Below are 22,653 nucleotides of genomic sequence, written 5' to 3'. Positions count from 1 at the left end.
GCAGACCGCTGATTGAAGCCCGCTTTATTGCTTTTCCAGGACCGTGGTCATAGCCTGCTCAATGCCATCAATGTCCACGTTAGCATCAGAATCCCCGCTAGCCCGTTAGCAGAGTTCTGTGCTCGGTTAAATGGCAGAGAGGTCTGCTTTTTCGCTCTTGTAGGCATTCCACTAAGTTACTGTGGTGATAAATGAAACAATTGACGTCAAATAAAAAGAATATACCAGGTTTTCAATAAAATGTGGAGATGGGCCGAGCAGCTTTAGCCTTGCGCAGCCATACGATTCGTCGGTCACGTGATCTCCCGATATACAGTATATATTGAATACGTATGATCACACTTCTTATCACACCCCATCACTGATGCTGAGTGTGACCAGTGGTACAAAACGCCTGATGATGCACATGACCAAGCCAGAGTTACTGATTGAGAAAGCAGAACAGTGTTTACTTCTTAGATTAGAGGACTTTTAGGACCAACATTAACATGTACTGTACAGAAAGTTCTTAAATACACAGATGACTCACATCACTTGTTACATTACAATGCATGGGCATTGACAATATGAAGCATTGACAATGTGGGTGGGACATCTTATGGGGGGTCTGGAGGCTGACGTTTTCCTGGTGACTTTGTTACACACACATTTTTACATTGCTGGAATGGTTCTGCTTACTAGAAAAATATCACAGGCTTGGGCGGGCCAAAAAGTGACAAAGCAGCTCTTCGGTTCTCAGCATATTTTTTATAATATTAAGTTTATAACTGTACTTCAGAGCAGGATCTATTCTGTGTGACTATTGGTGTGTAAGTGCACTCATGTATTAACAAGCATTCCTGTCCAAAACACCTATCAGCAACTTCTTAAGCCTATAAACTGGTGTTGAAATGCTATTAGCACATCAACAAGTTAGATCAGTAAACCCTTTCTATGCACCACAACCAAGGATAGAAAAATGGTAAGAAGTTATGCTATCATTTGGCATGTCATTACTGTAAAACTTACATAGGAGACCAGAACAAGAGAACCATGTGGCTGAAATAAAAATATCTTCAGTATTTTTATTTCAGAAATGTACAAAGAGTAAGCTCTAAGGGTAAAATTTAAGATTTTGTTCTGAAATGATTTTATAGCACACTAGTGTTGAATTACAAGAAAAAGTATAAAATGGTGATATAATTAAAGCTCCTAAATTCTACTTATCAACAGTAATTCCTGCTGCTGCACTGTGGTCCTAAATGAAATCACAATTTATACTGCAAAGAACATAAACATTAACATAGATAAAATGACAACATCTACAGTATTCTGCTCATTCCATGCAGCACCCTACTGTAAAGAGTCCACAAAGTCCAATGGGATTTTTTTTTAAATCTTGTGCGAACGAGACAAATATGTATAAATTGTATTCCATTTTATATACCTCTACCATCTCAGAACTTTCCAAAAACAACATTTCCAAAACATGTCATTCATTGCTATTCCAGTTCTGGCTATATGGTGTAAATCATCATTGGACAACGGAACATGGTTTCAGATGAAAAATTAACAGGCGTCTGGTCTTAGAAGAAGGAAGTGTCTGAAGAGAAGGCCCCTGCCAGTCTGAACTCCTCATTCATCAACACACAGAATAGCCGCTGTGGCAGAGCTTTGGAGTATGGTGCTGGCCGAGGGACACATGTACGCAACAGGATTTCACGCCCTGCCGGAGAAGGGAAGTCAGACATTTTATTGCTTCCTCCAGTTGGCTTTCTGTCAAGCCCGAAGTCTTCGTCCAGTGGTGCCAGATGGGCAGCCTGAGGGTGAAGAAAAGGTGAAATGTTACTAACCGGAACTGAAAAGGTAGGCAGAGAAGATGCTAAAGATGTATATAGTTTGAAAACTGCAGCCTGATACACTAGTTAAAGAAAAAAAAAAAAAAAAAAAAAAAGCTAGTTCAAATGTACATTTTCACAAACAAATTTAAAGAATTCTTATTCAACAATAATTTCTGACTTCCCTCACCTATCTGTGGCACTCAGCTCCAAGACCATTGCTGTTTACTGCAGTTTTAGAAAATGCGACCGAAAAGGTGAACGTAGTGCTTTTTTATTTAGACCTAATTTTGACTGTTTCCTAAACATTTAGAGCTCTAGTATTTCCTAAAGCAGTGTATTGATTGAGTCCAGGGACGTCACTAGGATTGAAAGACAAGACAAAGGCTTAGCCCCCAGGCAATGCAAAACTTTCCCTTGCAAAATCTTACTATGAAACGTTACTCTAATGTTAGCTTTTAGATACATCAAAGCTGCATCAAAGACCTGCCAACAAAAGCCTGTTAGAAGAAAATAAAACACCCCACACTTTTTAGTCCTGTAGACCAGTGGTTCTCAAAGTTTTTGACATTGCTAGACCACGGGCCCCCATTTGATTAGATATTGTCCCAAGGTTCCCATCTGATAGGATTTTGGCTTTTAGATGTTTTATTACAGAAAATCTATGAAAGCCAAGACCAAAACCATCATACATTCTGTCATTGTGTTAATTATGGATGGAATTATAGTGAAAATAAGTTATTTCACTTTTTGCTGGAACACCCCCTGGACCCCACTTTGAAAACCATTGCTGTTGACCAGTAACATTACTGACATCAATCTTCTGATCCCTCAGAGAAATTTTATCCCACAGATGTATTAATATCGCACACACAGCAATAAAAGCTAAGTCTTGGGAGTCAAACTGTGAAAAAATAAACATAACTTATACAGTTGACAAAATATCAAAGTTTTTTTCTAAAAAACTCCAGACGGGGACTTCCGGTGGCGCTCAACACAGCATGACAGCTTAGAAACAGAGCTCCGGTACCAGCCTTTAAATCCCACTAATTATAATGCGTAAATAGATAGATACACATAGACATAAAAATGAATGGGGATAAAGGTAAGGAAGGCGGATATGGGTTACGAAATAATGGTGATCGACAAATTGAGAAAGAAGTTATGGTTAGCGAAATTTTAACAGGACAAGATGGCGGCCCCAGAGAAAGCGATACTTTGGATTCAATCTGTGAAGTTGTAGGTGAAGTTTATAGACTGGAAAATACAAGATGCGACAGGCCAGATAGAGGGGGCAGCAAAGCACATAGGCGAGATGGAGGATACAAGAGTCTTCCCTCTGGGTTTTCTGAAAGTTTAAGCAACAACACAACAAAAGCCTACAAAGCTTATGCCACCCCAACCCCCCACCCCACAGAAGAAGAAAAAAATTGAGTATACATGCGCAGTAGCAATGGGGCAAGATAAGATGAGTATCTCTTATAAAGTTCAATGGTGAACCCATCGGGGCCGGGGGGCTTTATTATTAGGAAATTGAGAAATAGCAGTTTGGCTCTCCTCCAGGGTCATGGCAGCATCCATTGCTTTAGCTGCTGCTTCGTCTAGTGTGGGGAGTTGGCTGTTCTCCAGAAAATCGTTAATTTTCTGAGAATCAGAGCAGATTCGACTTTAGACTGGCCTTATAGAATGAAGCAAATGCTTTGTTTATTTTGACTGGATCTGTTGTGAGGTGACCTTGACGGTCTCTAATTTTATGAATGGCGCGAGTGTCGCAGCTACCTTGCAAGGAGTCTATGAGGCTCGTCACCCAGCTCAAAGTAATTTTGTTGTGTTTTAGCAAGTAATAGGCCAACTCTTTGAGAAAGGATGGTATATATTCAGATTTTAAGTTGGTAATTGTTTCATGAGTGGCATCATTGGGGTTATGCTTATAAAAATCTTCTTGAAGAGAAAGCTCATGTTCTATATCTTTGAGTCTACTGCCTTCCGTTCTCCTTTTACTGGAAACATAAGCTATGACATGTCCCCTGATAAAAGCCTTTAGCGTTTCCCACAGGATGGAGTCATTGACATCACCTGTATCAATGTCTGTGATAAAGTGAGAAATCTGTTCTTGTAGGAAGTCAGTGAACTGATCATCACTGATTACGTCCAGCTCTAACCTCCCCCATTGTGAGTACCATGGCCAATGGTGCATAGTCAGATATTACAATAGGTAGGTATGTTACTGTTTCTACTAATGATAACAATTTAGAGTCCAAAAAAAATGTGGGAGTATGACTTATGTACTGGAGAAAAGAAGGAATAGTCCCTCACAGTTGGATGCTTCAGCCTCCAAATATCAACTAGTGTTTAAGCGAATGCAGGAGTTTGATTTTTGGAGGGATTTGGAAAATTGCTTGTCTAGAAGAGGATCTAACACACAGTTCCCCTCCAATTATGACATTAGAACTGGACAAGTGTTATTGGGACAGAATTTAGGGTTCCAGACACTATTAGAAACCTACCGTTGGGATCAAAAATTGTAGAGGACTTAATAAAGGGGACATTTTTCCTAATTAGAATGGCCACACCCTTTGCTTTTGTAGTAAAATTTTCTTCATATAGTTGGTCTACCCAGCTGACCTTAAGTTTCCCTTTAGTGGTATGCTTTATGTGTGTTTCCTGAAGAAACATTATATCTGCAGAGAGGGATTTCAAATGTGAAAATACTTTAGCATGTTTCATAACATGACTGAGACCCCTCACATTCCAACTAACTAATTTATAACCCCTACCTTGCACCTGAGTTGCAGAAATACTATGTGCTATTATCTGGGTTTATAAAGTAGAGTAAACATTCACTGTCAAGGAGAAAGTTAAAGTAGCATATATTAGCTGGCAAAAAATAAGAAAAAGAAAACCCTGAACAATTAACATGAAGTTAAGAATAATCACCAGCAGTGGTAATGCCAAATCAGGGAAAAACCTATAAGCACTTACATGTAGCTTATTGAACAGATATATGAGCCAAACTGTTGCCCATTTAAAAGTCAAACTCACGGCACGTAGGACAGTTAGCCTCCTAATGGGCTAAGCCTGGGCTGTGGCACAGTTGTGAACGTCTGAAAAGCTCCATCTACACGTCAGGCTGTGGACGGCGATATGAGGACACAAACTCTGGAGCCTCCTGGGGGGAGAAAAGCAGTTTCTTGCCTTCGTTTTTAAGTGTGACAAACAGCTTAGCTGGGAAGTGCAGAGCAGATTTGAGACCGAGGTTGTAGAGCTCTCTCATGATGTCCCGATATTCAGACCGCTGCTTCAACATGTCGGAGCTGTAGTCCTCAAAAATGTGAACTGGATCGCCACGATACCAGAGTCTACCCCTCATCTTGCGGGATTCACGTACCACCAGGTCTCGAGTTTGGAACTTGTGAAAGCAGATGACGACTGAGCGGGGTTTCTCGCCCTGGCCTGGCTTGGAGGTGAGGGCCCGATGGGCACGGCCTAATTCTGGTGTTGAAGTAAGAACTTGTTCCCCCAAAACTTCCACCAAGAGACCGGCAAAGAATTCTGTGGGATGGGAGCCCTCGATACACTCAGGTAGGCCGATGATACGTATGTTATTCCTTCTGCTCCGTCCCTCCAATTCCAGAACCTTAGCCTGTAGCTTAGCATTCACATTGGCTAGCACTGAGCAGCTTGACTCCAAGGCCCCAATTCTCTCACTGACTGCATTGGCATTGGATTCGAGGAATAGCACTCGTCTTTCCTGGTCCACTACTTTAGATTGAATTTTGTCCAGTTTTGACTCGAGGGTTGAGAACGCAGATTTGAAGTTGGATGAGGATTTTGCTGACAAAGTGTTGGCTTCAGAAAAATGCCCCTACTGTTGGTCTCTTTGTTAAAAGATTGTTAACGATTATTAAAATTGTTAAACACCTGCATCTATTGGAAAGCATGACTTACTCTATACGACTTCAAAAAGTACTGGGTGAGAAGCGTTGGAAAAAATGGTGTGTTTATTTAGCCAGTCAGATGGATTTTTCATAAACATTGCATCGTGAGCAATTTTTACATTTACAAATTTGTTTGTTTGATTTAGTGATTGTTCCATGACCTTCCTCCCTTTTGTATATATATATGTTTTTTACTTCTCTGTTTATTTTATCCACTGCCTGTATAGTGTGGATAATGTCTACACTATACTTATGCCAATACTCAAAATAATAATATATTTATTGATATCACACACACAGCAATGCTACATAGGCATTTGTGTTGTCTAAAACATCATCCAGTGCAAAAATAAATAATATATATTATATATAATATAATATATATAAATAATTAAAGCTGCAAGCAGTGTGGAACGGGCCCTCGCGCTTCTGTGTGCATCAGGGTTAATGGTGGACGCCGCTCCTTGCGACCGTGCATTTGCGTGGCACTCAGACACTGCAAATCGTCACCAATGAAAAGGGAACTTCCAGTGCACCTTTACAATGGCGGCACCATAAAAAGTGAGCTCACGACTTAAACTTTTGAACGCCCTGTTCACTTGTCAAAAAGCAACTGGCATACAGGAAAATTAGGAAGAAAGTCTAAAAAACCCGAGGTACACGCCAGTGGAAGAGAAGACGAAGACACGTTAGCATCAGAGCTAACAGATCAGGGCGAGGAGGCCACTCAAAACATGGAAAGCCTGGAGAAGATACTTCATGAACTGCGAGATTTACGTCGTGAAAATTCAGACAGACACTCTAAAAGAAATTAAGGAAGACATTAGAGTGGCAAATAACAGGATTGATAATGCCGAGGGGCGGATATTGGAAGCCGAAGAGCGTTTGCAGTGTGTTGAGGATGATACACTTGAACTCCTGGAGCTACAGAAACGGTTTGAGAACAGACTGGTGGATCAGAAGGGACACTCCGGAGGGAAAACGTCAGGATTCGCGGGGTGAAGGAGGGAGTGGAGGACAACGCCACGTCGATGATTGATTTAGAATCTCCTGAGAGAAAAGTTGGAGTTCTCTCCATCACTTCACCTCCAGATCGAGGAGCGACGCCCACCGGAACTTTGTTACGGCACCCCGGACTCCCCGCCAAGGTCCATTGTGGTAAGATTCATGAGTTTTAGAAGCAAAGAAGAGATAATAAAGATAGCATAGCAGAAAAGAGGCTTTGTGTAGGGGGAGAAGAAGGTGTTTCTGGACCATTACTACGCTCCAGAGGTATTGAGAAAGCGGAAGGAGTATGCAGAGGCAAAGAACGTTTTGAAGGAGAACATGGCTGAAGAGGCGACTAAGGACATGGTGAGGAGAGGGTTTCAGGTGGAGGTGGTGAAACCCATGGAGAGTGGACTAGAGAGGATCAGGAGCCTAACCTGGCAGGACAGCCGAGCTAAAAAGGATTAACCATCCAAAGAGACAGAACCGGATTTAAACAAAAACTGCAAACCGTTGAGAGGATCTAGCACAAACTCAGATGGACTTCGGATTTAAGGACAAGGTTTGAATAATTTCTGTGTACGTGGATTATGATCTGCACATGATTAAGGTGAGATAAGGGCATCTATTCATTTGAGAACTTATCTATGCTCATTTTAATAGGGCGATTTCCTCTACATATTTTTATCAAAAGTCGGGGAGTTTATTTCCTTTTGTTTTTTCTGTTCGTTTTTTCTTTGAGCTGTTGGTCACATGGACAAAGATACTAGGTAAAATAAAGAAAGAGGGGGTGGGAGTGGCTCTGCTGCAGGAGACCCACCTGTCAGAGAGGGAGCATGGAAAGCTTAAAAGAAAAGAATTTAATTAAGTATTTTCTTCATCCTATAGAACAGGTCATAGGAAGGGAATGGCCATTGTAATATCAGGTAAAACCACAAATTAAACTATTAAATGGCACTTTCTGGAGAGTTTTGTGCAAAGTAATGGAGAAATCGAGTCTTACATGTTATGTTCAAAACTGCAAGGTTAAGAGCCTATACTTTGCATTGTCGTAGTATCAACAGGTATTCAGGGCATTTAGCATTTACATTACTGTTAATCAGTCATGTGATGATACACATTGTATTACTTTGTTAATGAAGTGACCCATACAATGTGCCAAACATAATGTGCCACATGAAGAGACCGTGCAGCATATGACATAGCAACAGCTGAGAAGATTTGGGTCTGTGGTGATCAGGTCCACCTCACACAAACTTCCTTTTCCCATTCTCTCTCTTTACTACCACACACACACGCACACACGGCACTGAGTGGGGCTCTCTGATGCTCGGAGGCGAGCCGTGGCTGGCTCGGAGCCCTGCCGCTGGAGAAGATGTGACAGCAAGAACCGGTTCAACGGCTTGGTCAGCGACATGAACTCGTAGCGGCCGGTGGAGCTTCCGAGCACCAGGCTTCCATCGCTGCGAACAGGGTTTTTAGCTTTGGGAGAAGGCATTTTATCTGCTAATCCTACCAACGTAGACACTTCGGCGTTATGTTGTTGACCTGCAGTGGTGAATTGCAGTGCTGCGCGGGTTGTTGCCGTGTTCTGATTGTTCTCATCACAGCTCCGCCAAGACAAAATAGGCATGCCATTTCAGACATCTTTCATTTATTGTCAGAAATATCATGTTTTCAAAAGCAGCACTTTCATCAAATTGTATGTGACATATTTAGACTGCAAGCAGGCACATCCGGACAAACAAGCAGGCTTATGTGCCGGGGCTAAGCCCCGGAGAGCCCCGGCCCAATTTAACCACTGGACGTATGTAAGGGAGAATGATAATGATGAGGTGTCTCCATCAGTGCTATGGGATAAAGCGTCTGGTAAAGCGGTAATTAGAGGGAAACTAATTGCTAAATCAGCATATTTGAAAAGGCAAAAACAGAAAAAACTCAATAAACTAGAATCAGATCTTAAGAAACTAGAAAAACAACACAAAAATTAAAGCTGCGAGCAGCGATGGATGGGCCCTCGCGCCTCTGCGTGCGTCAGGGTTACCGGCGGACGCCGCTCCTTGTGACCGTGCATTCGCTCGGCACTCAGACGTTGCAAATCATCACCAATGAAAAGGGAACTCCCTGCCGAGTTCAATGATACCTCACACAAGACTCTACATCATACGGTTCATCAGCTGTGAAAGGGGGCGTGGCTAAAGCATAGGGGGTGGGTCAAACCATGACCAATGAAGAAGGAAGTCTGTGCTGAGTTCAATGACACCTCACACAAGGGTATACCTTAAACGGTTAAAATGTTATGAAAGGGGGCGTGGCTAAAGCTTATGAGGCGGGTCAAACCATCACCAATTAAAAAGGAAGTCTGTGCTGAGTTCAATGACACCTCACACAAGGGTATACCTTAAACGGTTCAAATGTTATGATAGGGGGCGTGGCCTGACTAAGTGGGTGTGGGCATATTATAGGGGGCGGCTCAGTATCGCATTTCATGTTGCCAGCAGGGGGCACTATGACCAAAAGTCAATTTTTGCCTGTAGGTGTCCTCAAGTCTGGACCCTTGTCAATCGCGAGAAATTTCGGGCAGATACGACAACGTACACTCAAGTTACAACAATTTCTTTGTTCATCGCTAAACACTCAAAATGGCTGCCACGCCCACACCGTCTGACGAAAAGTTTTTCTTTCAATAACTTTTCATCGTTAAGGTGTTGAGATGGTACAGACCAAGTCTGAAGTCCATCGGATGAAATCTCTAGGAGGAGTTCGTTAAAGTATAGCACCTTGACTTTTAGGCCTACTTCCTATTGCCACTAGGGGGCGCTATGACTTTAAGTAAATATCGGCCTTTATTTGTCCTCAGGGTTGGACTCAAATGAATCGTGACAAGTTTCGAGCCAGTTGGACAATGTACACTCAAGTTACACCCACTTCCTGTTTCAGCGGTGAAACGCACAAAATGGCCGCCCCGCCACGGCCACGCCCTATGACAAAAAGTTTTTCTTTTAACAACTTTTCATCTTTAACATCTTAAGATGGCACAGACCAAGTTTGAAGTTGATCGGATGAAATCTCTAGGAGGAGTTCGTTAAAGTACGACATGCGGAAATGGCCAAAATCGCAAAATTTCGAACTTTGAAATCAAAATGGCGGACTTCCTGTTGGGTTTAGGGTATGGCTCCAATGACGGTTTTTGTATGTCTTGACATGTTACAAATGTTTACCAAGTTTCGTGAGTCTACGTTAAACGCACTGCAGGGGCTCAATTTTATTTTTTTTACTTTGTAGGGGGCGCTAGCGAGCCATATTTGGGCAGCTATTCGCGAAACCCTTAAAATACGTAAAATTTTCACCAGACTTGATGCGACCGCCAAATTTGGTGAGTTTTTGAATATGTTAAGCCCCTCAAAAAGGCAATTCATTTGACGAAATAATAATTCCTTCAGTTTCAATAGGGCCTTCGCCGCTGTCGGCGCTCGGGCCCTAATAAAGTGGATGAGAAATGAAACCAACAAACCAAAAGGGTTAAATGAAAAATGTAATAATTTCGAGTCTACTGAGTTTTGTGTTTAATTGTGAATTTTTGTCTATTCATGTGTATGATCCCTGTTGTGAAATATTTGTATACTCTGTATACGTGGAAAACGTGTGTGAGATGTTAAATGCTAATGGGACAATGCTGAATGGAATGAATAAAAAAGTTAATTAAAAAAAGAAAAGGGAACTCCCTGCTGAGTTTAATGATACCTCACACAAGACTCTACGTCATACAGTTCATTAGCTGTGAAAGGGGGCGTGGCAAAAGCATAGGGGTCAGGGCAAACCTTTACCAATATAAAAGGAAGTCTCTGCTGAGTTCATTGATACCTCACACAAGACTCTACCTTAAACGGTTCAAATGTTATGAAAGGGTAAGTGGGTGTGGTTAAAGTATAGGGGGCGGCTCAGTATCACATGTAGATCACACATTATAAGTTCCCTGTAAATCGGATGATGTTTGTAAGGCTGATTTCCTGTTGCCAGCGCTATGACCAAAAGTCAATTTTGGCCTATAAATATCCTTAGGCCTGGACCCTTAAGGGTCCGAAATTTCGACCAAATTGTACAATGTACACTGCTTGAGTAATACTAGTGTAGTTTAAATGCAATCTGTCAATTAGCCGCTAAATTAAACAAAAACAGAGTTGAATAAGTTTAGCTGGTGCAGCAAACTAGCGTCCGTTACACTGAAGCACCAGAAATGAGACAATACGCTTACCGAAAATGTCAGCACGTACCCTTAGTTAAATCAACTGCTTGGACAAAGTGATACTGCAGGTTATTGTGGGATGTAGTAAATACATGTGAATAAACAGAAGGCAAACCCTAGCCAGGTAAAACAGTTATTGGATTTTTTTTGCTTTATTCCTAAAGTTATACTTAATAAAACCCTTGAATACGTGGGGTGGTGATGGCGCAGTGGGTATAACACATGCCTTTGATGTGGGAGATCTGGGTTCAATTCTCACTGCGATACATCAACCAATGTGTCCCTGAGCAAGACACTTAACCCGTAGTTGCTCCAGAGGTGTGCCACCTCTGATATATAGCAATTCTAAGTCGCTATGGATAAAAGCGTCAGCTAAATGACATGTAATGAATATTTCATAGAGTTCTGGTGATGGTTAATGCATTTAGATTATTTTATGTCACATATTTACTGAAGTTAAGTTACACAAATGCAGGTGGCATAAAGCTGGTTGAAACTGGTTTAAGTTTGCGTCCCCATTAGGAGCTGGTCATATTTAGGACTCTGATTACTATTTACCATTGACCTAAATTGTAAATTTTATAGCATGCAACTGCTATTGGAGCTATAGGGACTCAAAGAGCAGCTTTCTCTAAGTGCAACACAAGAGTAATAAGACTACCACAGTTATAATTGTTTTGCTATGCAAACCTCCATGTCACCAAAATGTTTTTAAAGCAGGTCACATAGAGAAAAATGAGAGGAAATGAAGATAAAATACATTTGATAGAAAGAGGTTTATTTGCACTTTAGAAATGTCTTTAGGTTTCATTTGTTCTAAGTGCTGTCATTTATGGAACTGATAGAAGCTTTGGAGGAGAAAGTGGCTGTGTGTATGCCTGTGTGTGTTTGCAAAAAAACTGCAGGGGATGGACTTGCTGAGGCTTTATAGGATTGGCTGTAGGAGTTTTATACCTTATATGGAATGTGTGTTATGCAGTACAAATATTCACTATTTTCATGTTTGTTTAATAAACATTAGGGTCCTACACTCTGTGTCTGAACTTGTGTATTTCTGTGTGTGTATTTGCTGTTGGAATAGTACTTAAGGACTATTTAGGGATAGAGGTATACTGGTATTTAGGAGGAAATCTCATTGCTTGCGTTTACCTCGTCACTGGTGAAGTCAGCCAACTTGACGTAAGCAGCATGGAAAGAAACAACAAAAACACAGTAGAATGAAGGAAATGTACAACAAAAAAGAAAAAGCACATATTTGTGTCTCTAGAGGCTCTGAGAACTGCTTGACTGCCCAATACCTCACAAGCATACATTAAGGATGTCACAATACCAAAAATCTAGTAGACGGCACCAAAAGTACATGATACTTTATACCAAGGTGTGTGTAAAAATAAATAAATATATACTTAAACATGAATTCCTTTATTTAAACATTTGAAAATTATAACAAAAAAACAATAGTGGCAACTACGGATAGCATGATACTAAAAATGTAGTCATCAATACCAATGCCAAAGGTGTATTTTAGGATAACACTTGGGGGTTTTAGGACAGTGTCATATCACTCTTTTTTCATTGTCAGTTTTTTTTTTGTCTCAACTTTGTTACTCTTGTGGTGTGGAGTGGATTGAATGGAAATGACAAGGATAGTGTGATTTACATGTAATTAGGAGAAAACGTCAGTCTTCACAGACGGCTGCTCCAAAGCCTGGCATCACCACACAGCCAGCATACGGTAGTCTTCCATGAGTTCATCACAAACTCCCAGACAGCAAGCACGTTTAGTTTTTGTGTTTGCCGTAGCTGCGGTTTTTCACATAGAACCGAGCTGGTTAAAGTTAACTTAACTGACGTTATAGCAGGGTTTTTCCTGGCTCAGAATGGGCCTTTTCGGGGACGGATATTAAGTGGTGAGTCTGTGGGTCCTCCCCTAGGAAATGTTTTTTGTCAAAGACTTAATTTCCTGCATTCGGATAAATTTTTAGGCACCAACTTATGGTGAAAATGTCTGCATGTGAACAGCAGATTGCTTTAAAAGTTTAACCATTATAGCATGAAATACAATTTAACTAAACAGCCGCAGTTACGTGAACGGGGCTTAGCAGAGTCTCTCTGCAGTGGGACGATGACGCCTCTCTTTGCTGCAGTGGTCGAAACTGTGGAGACAGCAGTCAATCCCCAGAGCAGCATGCTCACTGGGAGAGTCCAGTAGAATCTGTGGAAAGAACTGAAAACTGCTGTTCACAAACGCTCTCCATCCAACCTCACTGAGCTCGAGCTGTTTTGCAAGGAGGAATGGGCAAAAATGTCAGTCTCTCGATGTGCAAAACTGATAGAGACATACCCCAAGCGACTTACAGCTGTAATCGCAGCAAAAGGTGGCGCTACAAAGTATTAACTTAAGGGGGCTGAATAATTTTGCACGCCCAATATTTCAGTTTTTTATTTGTTTAAAAGGTTTGAAATATCCAATAAATTTCGTTCCACTTCATGATTGTGTCCCACTTGTTGTTGATTCTTCACAAAAAATTACAGTTTTATATCTTTATGTTTGAGGCCTGAAATGTGGCAAAAGGTCGAAAAGTTCAAGGGGGACGAATACTTTCGCAAGGCACTGTAGCAGGAAAGACATATCTACAGGGAAACAGTTTTTGACACAACACCTGCAGTGATTCCCCAGAAGGGGTATCTCTGCTGTAGCTAGTGGGTACTTGGAAAGATTGTGGAGCAGCTTAACTAATCAAAATAATTTAATTATGATTGATTTAAAACAATATATCAGCTGAAACAGCTCAACACATATGTTTAAACATATAGCGAAGTAATCAATGGTAGAAATAAAAAGCTAAAAGTGGCCTACTGACTTAGCTAACAGTTTAAATGATTAGTTAAAAGTAATGTATGACTTTTAAAACATTAACCACACTTCAAGTAAAAGGCCAAGCTAGTAGAATTTCTGACCAAACCAACCTAAATGTCTATAGTTCAATTGCATGAAAATGTAAGAATATTCACTTTAATAGGATAGTGTGAACACATTGGGAATTGACGGGGTGGGTATGTGAGTTAATATGACAGGGATGTGTGGGAACCTCAGACCAGAAGGGTTGGAAAGCACTGATCCACAGTATTTTATATTATTGACCGACCGGTATATTACAGACATGCCTTAATAGTTGTGTTAATCACAACACCGTTTCTTGAATTACATTACAAAGAAATCTAACATTAGCTAGCCCAGCATGGATACAGTCTATGCATCCAACATATTCATCTGAACAAACCTAAAATGTCACAATACAGCCACTTAAAAGAAGTTTGTAATACTGGTTACATCGATGTGGTGTTTTATTAACCTTAATTCTTTAAGGTTGGTTCAATTGACTTGCAAAGTAGCTATCCGTTGCAAACGTTAGCTAGCTAGCTTATTTATGTCAAAAAGCAGTAGCTAACGAACGTTACTGCGAAGATATGATTTCATTTTAAGACAGATGACAACACTTGACGAGTCTTATAACACCTCTCTGGTCTCTCGTGAAATCATATCTTGGCAGTAGTTAGCTAACGTTTCTGCTTTTGAGATAAATTAGCATTAGCAACGGATAGCTCATTCGCAAGCTAATATAGCAACATAATTCAGGTTAATAAAATACGGTAATGTAACCAAAGTATTAAAAACTACTTACATGTGGCTATAGGCTCATTGTTGTCTGCCATTCTCGCATTGCGAGACCTAACTTAGCTAGTTACAGTGCTGCGAGGCCTGTTCAGATGACATGTCGGCTGCTGTGTGTGAGCTAGCTAGATTGCTTGTGAAGGATGAGTCAAACATAAGGAGGTATGAGTCAAACAAAACAACGGCATTATAGTACACACAAATATTAAGACATTTCTGTGATATAGCTATGTCAATAATACAAAATACTGACCGAAATGTGTTTTAATCCAGTAACATTAGTCGAACAGCTCCACTGTAGACGGTATTTGCCGTACCAACAAGTGTTGACTGAAAAAGACGGTTCCTCCTAGATTTTTGTTTCCTGATATTGCAATCTAATTGGAGACGAACAGCCAATCAGAATTGACCTTTTGATTCTGCGATTGGTTGGTTTTGTGGCACACTTGTAACGCTGTGAAATTTGAGCGAGCGCGTCTAGAGTTGAGCGCGCAGAGAGAAGAGGTTGAGAGCAAGGGAGAAATGACCGGAGCGCAGCAGCTTTTACCTGCGAGCAGAGAAAGACATGCAAATACATTTATTGTGCCACGAAATAGGTTTTTGTTTACTCAAACTAAATAATTTTTTGCGAGTGTTAATTTCTGTTCAAAATGTAATGTAATGTGCTTGCAAAATATAGTTCTCTGCGCTCAAAACATACAATTACTCGCTCAGGAATGTGACACATATATAACGCCATAGGCTGGCTGCATGAAAGTCAGACTTTTTGGCACTGGTGATTTTCCTTTGGCGCTGGCTAAAACCACTTTTGGGTGGCGCCAAAAATTTCGCTTTGCAGGAAAAACCCTGTTATAGAGGTCCACTAAAACAAGCGCTAAAGTTTGACCTCTAGCTCACACAGTAGAGTTTGCGCCCCAATGTAGGCATAGTGCTTGGCAGCGGCCCGGGTTTGAATGCGACCCGTGGCCCTTTGCTGCATGTCAACACCCTCTCTCTCCCCTTTTCTGTCTTCAAGCTATACTGTCAATTAAAGGCCATGAAAGCCCCCAAAAAATTATCTTTAGAATTTTGGTACTGACTACGTACCGAAGTAGCGGTTCTCATGACATTCCTAAAACACATACATATATTGTAATGCTAAGGAGCGATACAGTTTCACAATAGATAGTAGATAAATAGCTGCATCACAATATCACAGCTCTTCTCAGAGAAGACTTCTTTCCCCTCTGTTTGTTGTTTTTGACTGTTTGTGGCAACCCAAATCTGCAGAAAATAAAGCAGGATTTGCGTCCAACATATTTGGTTTCTTTTTTTGCTGAAAAAATATGCCAAGAATGAGAACAAGAAATTGATAAGAGCTAGAATTAAAAAGAATCGGGCCTAGGTAATTGAATACTATTTTGTTCCCAAAGCAAAAGCATTCCTAATTGTCTCACTTTCAATAATACAATTTCCAATTGAAAACAGTGTTCTACACATCTAATTAAAAAATCGAGGAACCTCTGTATTTATATCCGTCTTCAAACGATGCCGCCTGCGACCATTCTGTGTTGTGCTAAAAAGTGATCATCCACCAACAACTGATTGAGGTCTACCCTACATGCAGATGATAAAATGAATCGTACACAAACATGTCAGTTGAATGCCCAGGCTCTTGGGCTTTCCAGCACATTGTTTTGTTGCCGACAGTTGCAGGCATTTTTCCGGCTGTTCTTCGCGCTCTTGTGGTTCCTTCAGCAGGCTGCTAGGACACATCGCCTACCTTGTTGTGTGACGGCTAGACGGAAAAAAAGGCAACGCCGAATCTCAAGAAGAGCTGTAGCCTCGTTGAGCCCGATTGAACCGTGCTTATAGTTATGCTTATAGATAAAGTTGTAGGGAAAAAAATACTGGGAACCAAGCAATCGGCCCGTTCCGAATAGGCACAGGCTCCAAATGGGCACTGCAATAGTAGAAATAAAATGGATAGAAAGGCCATTCCTATTCAAATCAATTTAGCGGCAGCCATTTTTATGTGTGCTGTTTCCATAGTTGACCAACTTCCTGGTACCAAGTCCCAGAGGCAAGGTTTTGCAGTAGAGTGGAGTGACCCAGGCGCTAAATGAGTCAAATTCAATTCAACTCAATTTCAATTCAATTGTATTTATAGTATCAAATCATAACAGAGTTATCTCGAGACACTTTACAGATAGAGTAGGTCTAGACAACCCCAAATTGAATGCTTCATCCACACAAAGCACATTGCTCTCGCGTTACATGGGTGACAGCTTCTTTTGGTTCATTTTCTGTGATCGGTGTGGCGTGAAGGCACAGCTAACTAGCCAGTTGTACGCTGGTTGGCTTGGTTGCAGGTCCCACTGGACCATGTTTTTAAACCATGTTTTTATTCAAGATTTGTATTCAAGATAAGACAATACAGATCTATTCATTTAGGTACAGAGTCTTGATTTCTGTTTTCTTATTTGAGAATCAATTCCATCCCACCCACGCCACCCACATACTGCCATTATCAACAAAACAAAATAAATAACAATAATTAAAAATAAGGGAGGAGGATGAGGTTGAAAGTGGGAGCATTTTCCACTTTGTGTAAAGCTCACATCAGGTATCCAGCACTATCCTTCTATGAGCCAACAGGGAGGCAAAAGCAAATGCGTTTTTCTTATTAGTGGTCATTAAGACCTCACTTATTAATACACCAAAGATGGCCATATCTGCATTCGGGCCTCACATTGGTGTTAAATGCTTCATTTAAAGTTTTGTAAAGTTAAAACCCCTGCTAATGTTGAATAAAAAGAGGAATAAAGAAACCATCTTTTGGAAATTGATCTTAATGCCTTGAAAAAATTTGAAAAAATCCAACCTTTGAGACCACCAATTTTCTTTGTGAATGAATAATGTATCGTAAATAAATGTTCTTCCTTAAAATACAGGGGGTATGGTGAAGGGTATATGATGATGTGGGGCTATTTTAATTCCAAAGGCCAAGGGAACTTTATCAGGATGCATCCTGGATCCATGAAATAACTGGCCTTTAAAAATAAAAATCTGCCTGCTTCTATGGGAATTTAACATAGGGGTGTCTATACTTATGCCCCCCTGTATTTTAAGGAAGAACATTTATTTATTCACGATACATTATTCATTCACAAAGAAAATTTTTGTATTTTTCCTCATTTTTTTAATTAAGGCATTAAGATCAATTTCCAAAAGATTATTTTTTTATTCCTCTTTTTAGTCAACTTTAGCATGGGTTCCTATACTCATGAGCAGCACTTTATCTGGAATAGGGGAAAAACAACACACTCTGGCTTGTTTGTATTAAGAGGGGAGGGACATTTGGCGCATCAGGCTAAATCCCAGCAATGTACATCCTTTGAGCCAGACTACATGCTAAGATACACTAGGTTACCATCACCATATAATGAGATAACTACCCCTGGTGAACTGTGTGACAGGGAGCAGGAGTGAGACAGAGAGTGAGGCTGCTTACCCTCTGAGCGTTGACAAAGAGCCTGTGGATGATGCTACCAGCTGGCCCCTGGCCGGCTCCAATCACCACAACCTCTGGTTCTTCCAGCAGGGAGCTCACAAACCTGGAGAAAGACATCAAATATTATCCAGTGGCATGGGACAGTTAATTGGTCACAGTAGAGCCCTGTTGCCAGTAGACCAATTTGGCTTCAAATGTCACTGTTACTCCCTTTTTTATTAAGATATTTTTTTATTGATAATAAACAGGTACACTTTAAATAATAGTATAGGTTTAGACTTTTAAAAACATCACAAAACCTTATACCTCACAAACACAGAACAAATATCCCCACCCTCCCTATCCCATGGCGATCCCCTTACCGACCCTTGTCCCTGATCTCTCGACCTCTCCCCAAAAAAAAGAAACCATACAAACAGATATAATATCCGATATGATAAAAATTAGTCAAATACATTTATGCTGCACTCTTTCTTTAACCAAGGTGTAAGTGTTCCAACTAACTCCATGTACCCATGCCACAGATCTCTCCATCATAACTATGTCTAGAAAAGAGTTGGCCCACTGCTGCCACGACAATGTGTGAGGCGGTTGCCATCGCAAAGCAAACATTTTTTTTGCTGCAGTGAGACCAGCCCATGCTGTAGATCTCGGTGACAGTGGAATATTAACTCCAAGCAGATCACTTAAAGTGAGACATATACAGCACGTCTCCAAAAGGCAAACACATTGGGACACTCCCAAAACATATGTATAAATGACCCTGAGACAGCAAGTGTACATAGGTCACAATTAGGAGATGGGATGATTTTCATAGCATGACGTTTTCTTGGGGTAAGATACATATTGTGTATACATTTTAAATGTATTAATTGGTGATCTGGGTTTCTGGATGCATCCTGTAGATTCTCCCATACTGTGTCCCACAAATCTCCTAATTGATAGAGGATAAATCCCTACACCATACACCTTCTATTGATAAAAGACACGAGGGTCAGAGATACATTTTTAAAGATCGGAAACCATCCCTCGTGTTTGTCCTTGTACAGAAAATAATTTATGCAGTGGGTGTGTTAGGAGTGGTACTCCCCAAGGTACACCATATGCCTTCATGGCAGATTTCAACTGCAAGTAAAAGAAAAATGATGTGCCAGGCAACGGATATTCAGCTTTTAGATCATTGAAAGCTTGTAAACCATTGTCGTCATACAAGTCTTGGAGAACATACACTCCCTTACCCATCCATTGTGGAAAAGAAAATGGTGCTTTGCCAATAAGAAGAGAAAAGTTATTAAATACAGGGGAATGCTTATGTCATTTAAGATCTAATCCAACGTGTCTCATTACAGAACGGCAAGTTATGAGCAAAAAGGAAATCAGAGGGCCTAGGTGTTTCTTAACCTTAACTTAACTTAGTCAGTATATTGGAGTACACTAGATCTTGTAGTCTATGAGATTGTGAAAGGTTCTCCTCAATTGGTCTCCAGGACACCGAAGCATTTGGATTAAACCATACAGACAGGGGGCGAAGAACAAAAGATTAAGAATACATCTTAAAATTAGGTAAAGCTAATCCTCCCTGTGTCCTTTCTCGTTGAAGGGTTTTTAGTTTCAAGAGCGGTCTCATCCATTCCATACAAATTTAGATATGCAGGAATGCAATTTTTCCCAATACCCCTTTGGTGGTGCAAGGGGAACATAGAGGAGTAAAAGTTTATACGAGGAAGTGCATCCATTTTTACAATTGATATGCAGGCTCGAAGGGAATTTGGTATCTTAGACCAGCATTCAAGATCCCTCTCAATTTGATTATATATTCCTTGGAAATTCTGTGATCCTATGAGAGATGTAGATGGGAATACGTATGTCAACACTGAGGTACCTTAACTGCCTTACTATTGGGATGTTAGGGGGCAGGGGCATGAGCGATAAGGCTGAATTTAAGTGCATTAATGATGATATAGTCCAACTGATCTTATATCCAGAAAAAGAGCTGAATAAATCAAAGGTGGATAATAAATGTGATATAGAGGACCCTGTGTCACCAACATAGAGTAAGATATCATCGGCATATAATGATATTCTGTATTGCAAAAAGTAATAGGAAGTAAAGAGGGATGCTGTCTAATTTTCTGGGCCAGTGGTTCTAGAGAGAGGGTGAAAAGCAATGGGGACAGGGGACACCCCTGATGGGTGCCCCTTGATACAGGAAACTGGGAGGAGCAAATACTACCTGGGTAACCATTGCTGAAGGATCGGCATACAAGACCTTGATCATCTTAATAAATTGAGAACCTAGCCCAAAGGTGTTCAGAACAGCCCAAAGATTGTTACTGTTACTCCTAATTTTACGGTTATGCATAGCAAATAGGTCAGAACAACTAATTTGCACATATAGAAATTACATTGGGATTACATTTCACTGGAATTGTACCTAGGACAGAGCACATTGCACTTGCATTAGCTGATGTCAGGTCTTTCATTTAAAACTGTGCGGATCAGCTGACTAGAACCATCCAATCATATTCGTGCAGGTGTACTTTAAAAAAACGGTCCTACTTCCCTCCACCAACCTAACATCCTCCTCCAGAGATCTAATGGCCATGTATGTATGGGGATATTAGTTTTCTCAGCACAATCCTCTCTCTGCCAAACTGTATGACCATTTGCTATAAATGGTCAGTTCCTTAATGCATCCTTAGGTCAACCTGGGTGGACTGTCCTCACTGTCCTGTGTGTGTGTATTTCAGGCCTGTGTGTAGTATGATCTAACAAACTGTGTAAAATTGTAATATCCCCATTGGGGATCAATAAAGAGTATGAATTATAATTTGTATTGTAATAAATGGTGCTTTTCCTGCCCCCTCCACTCCAAACCAAAACAGTAACAGAAAGTTAATAGGAAAAAAAAAAAAAACTGACACTGGAAAAAAAAAGGACATGACACTGTCCAAACACTTCCCCCAACATTAACATTCTGAATCCATGCTGCTGCATATATACAGATTTGGTACCAGTTGGTGTGTTGAAAAACAAGAAGAAGAAACATCAATAACCAGAAAAATATGAAGTGACTACAAAGACTTCCCACCAGGGCTGGAAGGAGCCTCTGCAGCGACCTTGATTCATCCCTCCCCTGAGCCTGCAACAAGCCACCACTTGGGCTCAGATAGAACTAAAATTCATCTTCTGAGTGAGAGGGCGATGGCAGACATGGACATGTGAGCCCACAACAAATAGTGAGACCCAAGCATACCAACAATGTCACCAGATTTGCCAACTGCACTACCACCTATGTGATCACCAGACCTTTGGGCATTCCCAGGACCTGAACTAGGCCCACAGCTCACTCCACTGCGGTACGGTCACCTTACAAACCACCTTTCAAGGCTTTGGAGCTTCAGCAGCCTCCCTTGACCAGTTTCAATGTCACCAAACCGGTCAGATTATAGCATCCCCAATTGATGTGCAGACGATGATGGGCGCTGCCCTCCCACCCCAAGCTAATATCCATTAGGTTTTGAACCTACCCCAACATGAAAGAAGAAGAAGAAGAAGAGAAAGCATTTGAGGAACTAAGTGCAGAGTACAGTCAAGAACGAGGCTCCTTAGATCCACCAGCCGATTTCTATGAGTGCAGCCAAAGGCCAGGAGAGTCTGCTTGCTCTTATGCTATAAAAATTTTTCAGGAACGCCCTGATCACATTCACACAGTTCCACATTCATACCTGGAAGCTGCCCAGTACAACCACAGTCTGATCTGCTGGGCACTGAGCAGCTCCACTGGAGCAGTTGGGGTTAAGGGCCTTGCTCAAGGGCACCTCAGTGGTGGTAATGAGGGAGGGACAGGCACTGTTCTTTCACTTTCCCCACCCATTTTTATCCTGTCGGTCTGGGGATTGAACCGACAACCTCCCGGTCACAAGCTCGCTTCTATAACCTTTAGGCCACCACTGCCCTAAATTGTGAGCTATGGAAGAGAGTCAAAGAGGGTGCATGCCTTTTCCTGATCATTGCATTGCTACTCTCTGCTCGGGACTTCTCAGGTGCTGCAAGCATATCACTCCGCCCAAGTAGCAGAAGTAGCACTGCTTCGCCTTTCTGAGAATATAGTTCCCAGTTTATATATGGTTAGAAGATGGCTGTGTCTCATGTGACCAAGCTGCCACAGTTTGCTGCTCTGCTGCATCGCATATTGCTTAACACACCTGACTACAGGAGACACTAGCTCAAATTTGCGGAGTACATATGGTGCGGTTCGAGTACTGATCACGTTCTCACTACAAACGAACCGCTCCAGAGTTCGATTGAAAGGGTACCGAGACCACCTCTTCAAGCAGGTCTTGGTACGCTTGTTTGGTCCGCTTTAGGTGCGCACCAGAGTTCGACTGCCGCGTTCTCACCTGTCCAAACGAAGCGCACCAGCGGGGCAAATGAACTCTAGTTCGATTCAACCGAACTAGAGGCTGTCGGTGTGAAAATGCCCTAAAACAACA

General features: G+C 41.2%; 1 protein-coding gene across 4 annotated transcripts in view; it reads right to left on the bottom strand.

Moving 5' to 3' along the window:
* Positions 1–421: 421 nt before the first annotated feature.
* Positions 422–22,653, bottom strand: part of rab3gap1 (RAB3 GTPase activating protein subunit 1) — a 123,427-nt gene continuing 101,195 nt past the window's right edge. For 3 of the 4 annotated variants that reach the window (XM_039787381.1, XM_039787382.1, XM_039787385.1), the window contains 3 exons: positions 18,158–18,260; positions 12,138–12,161; positions 422–1,799 (listed from right to left, as the gene is read on the bottom strand). In XM_039787381.1, coding sequence (XP_039643315.1) covers positions 1,566–1,799; positions 12,138–12,161; positions 18,158–18,260 — 361 coding nt within the window. In that variant the 3' untranslated portion in view covers positions 422–1,565. The remainder of the gene's footprint in view (positions 1,800–12,137; positions 12,162–18,157; positions 18,261–22,653) is intronic. The other variant, XM_039787384.1, reaches the window with a different exon arrangement.

This window comes from Perca fluviatilis, chromosome 21, assembly GCF_010015445.1.
Source record: "Perca fluviatilis chromosome 21, GENO_Pfluv_1.0, whole genome shotgun sequence".
Classification (NCBI taxonomy): domain Eukaryota; kingdom Metazoa; phylum Chordata; class Actinopteri; order Perciformes; family Percidae; genus Perca; species Perca fluviatilis.
This window is presented reverse-complemented; position numbering and strand designations above follow the sequence as displayed.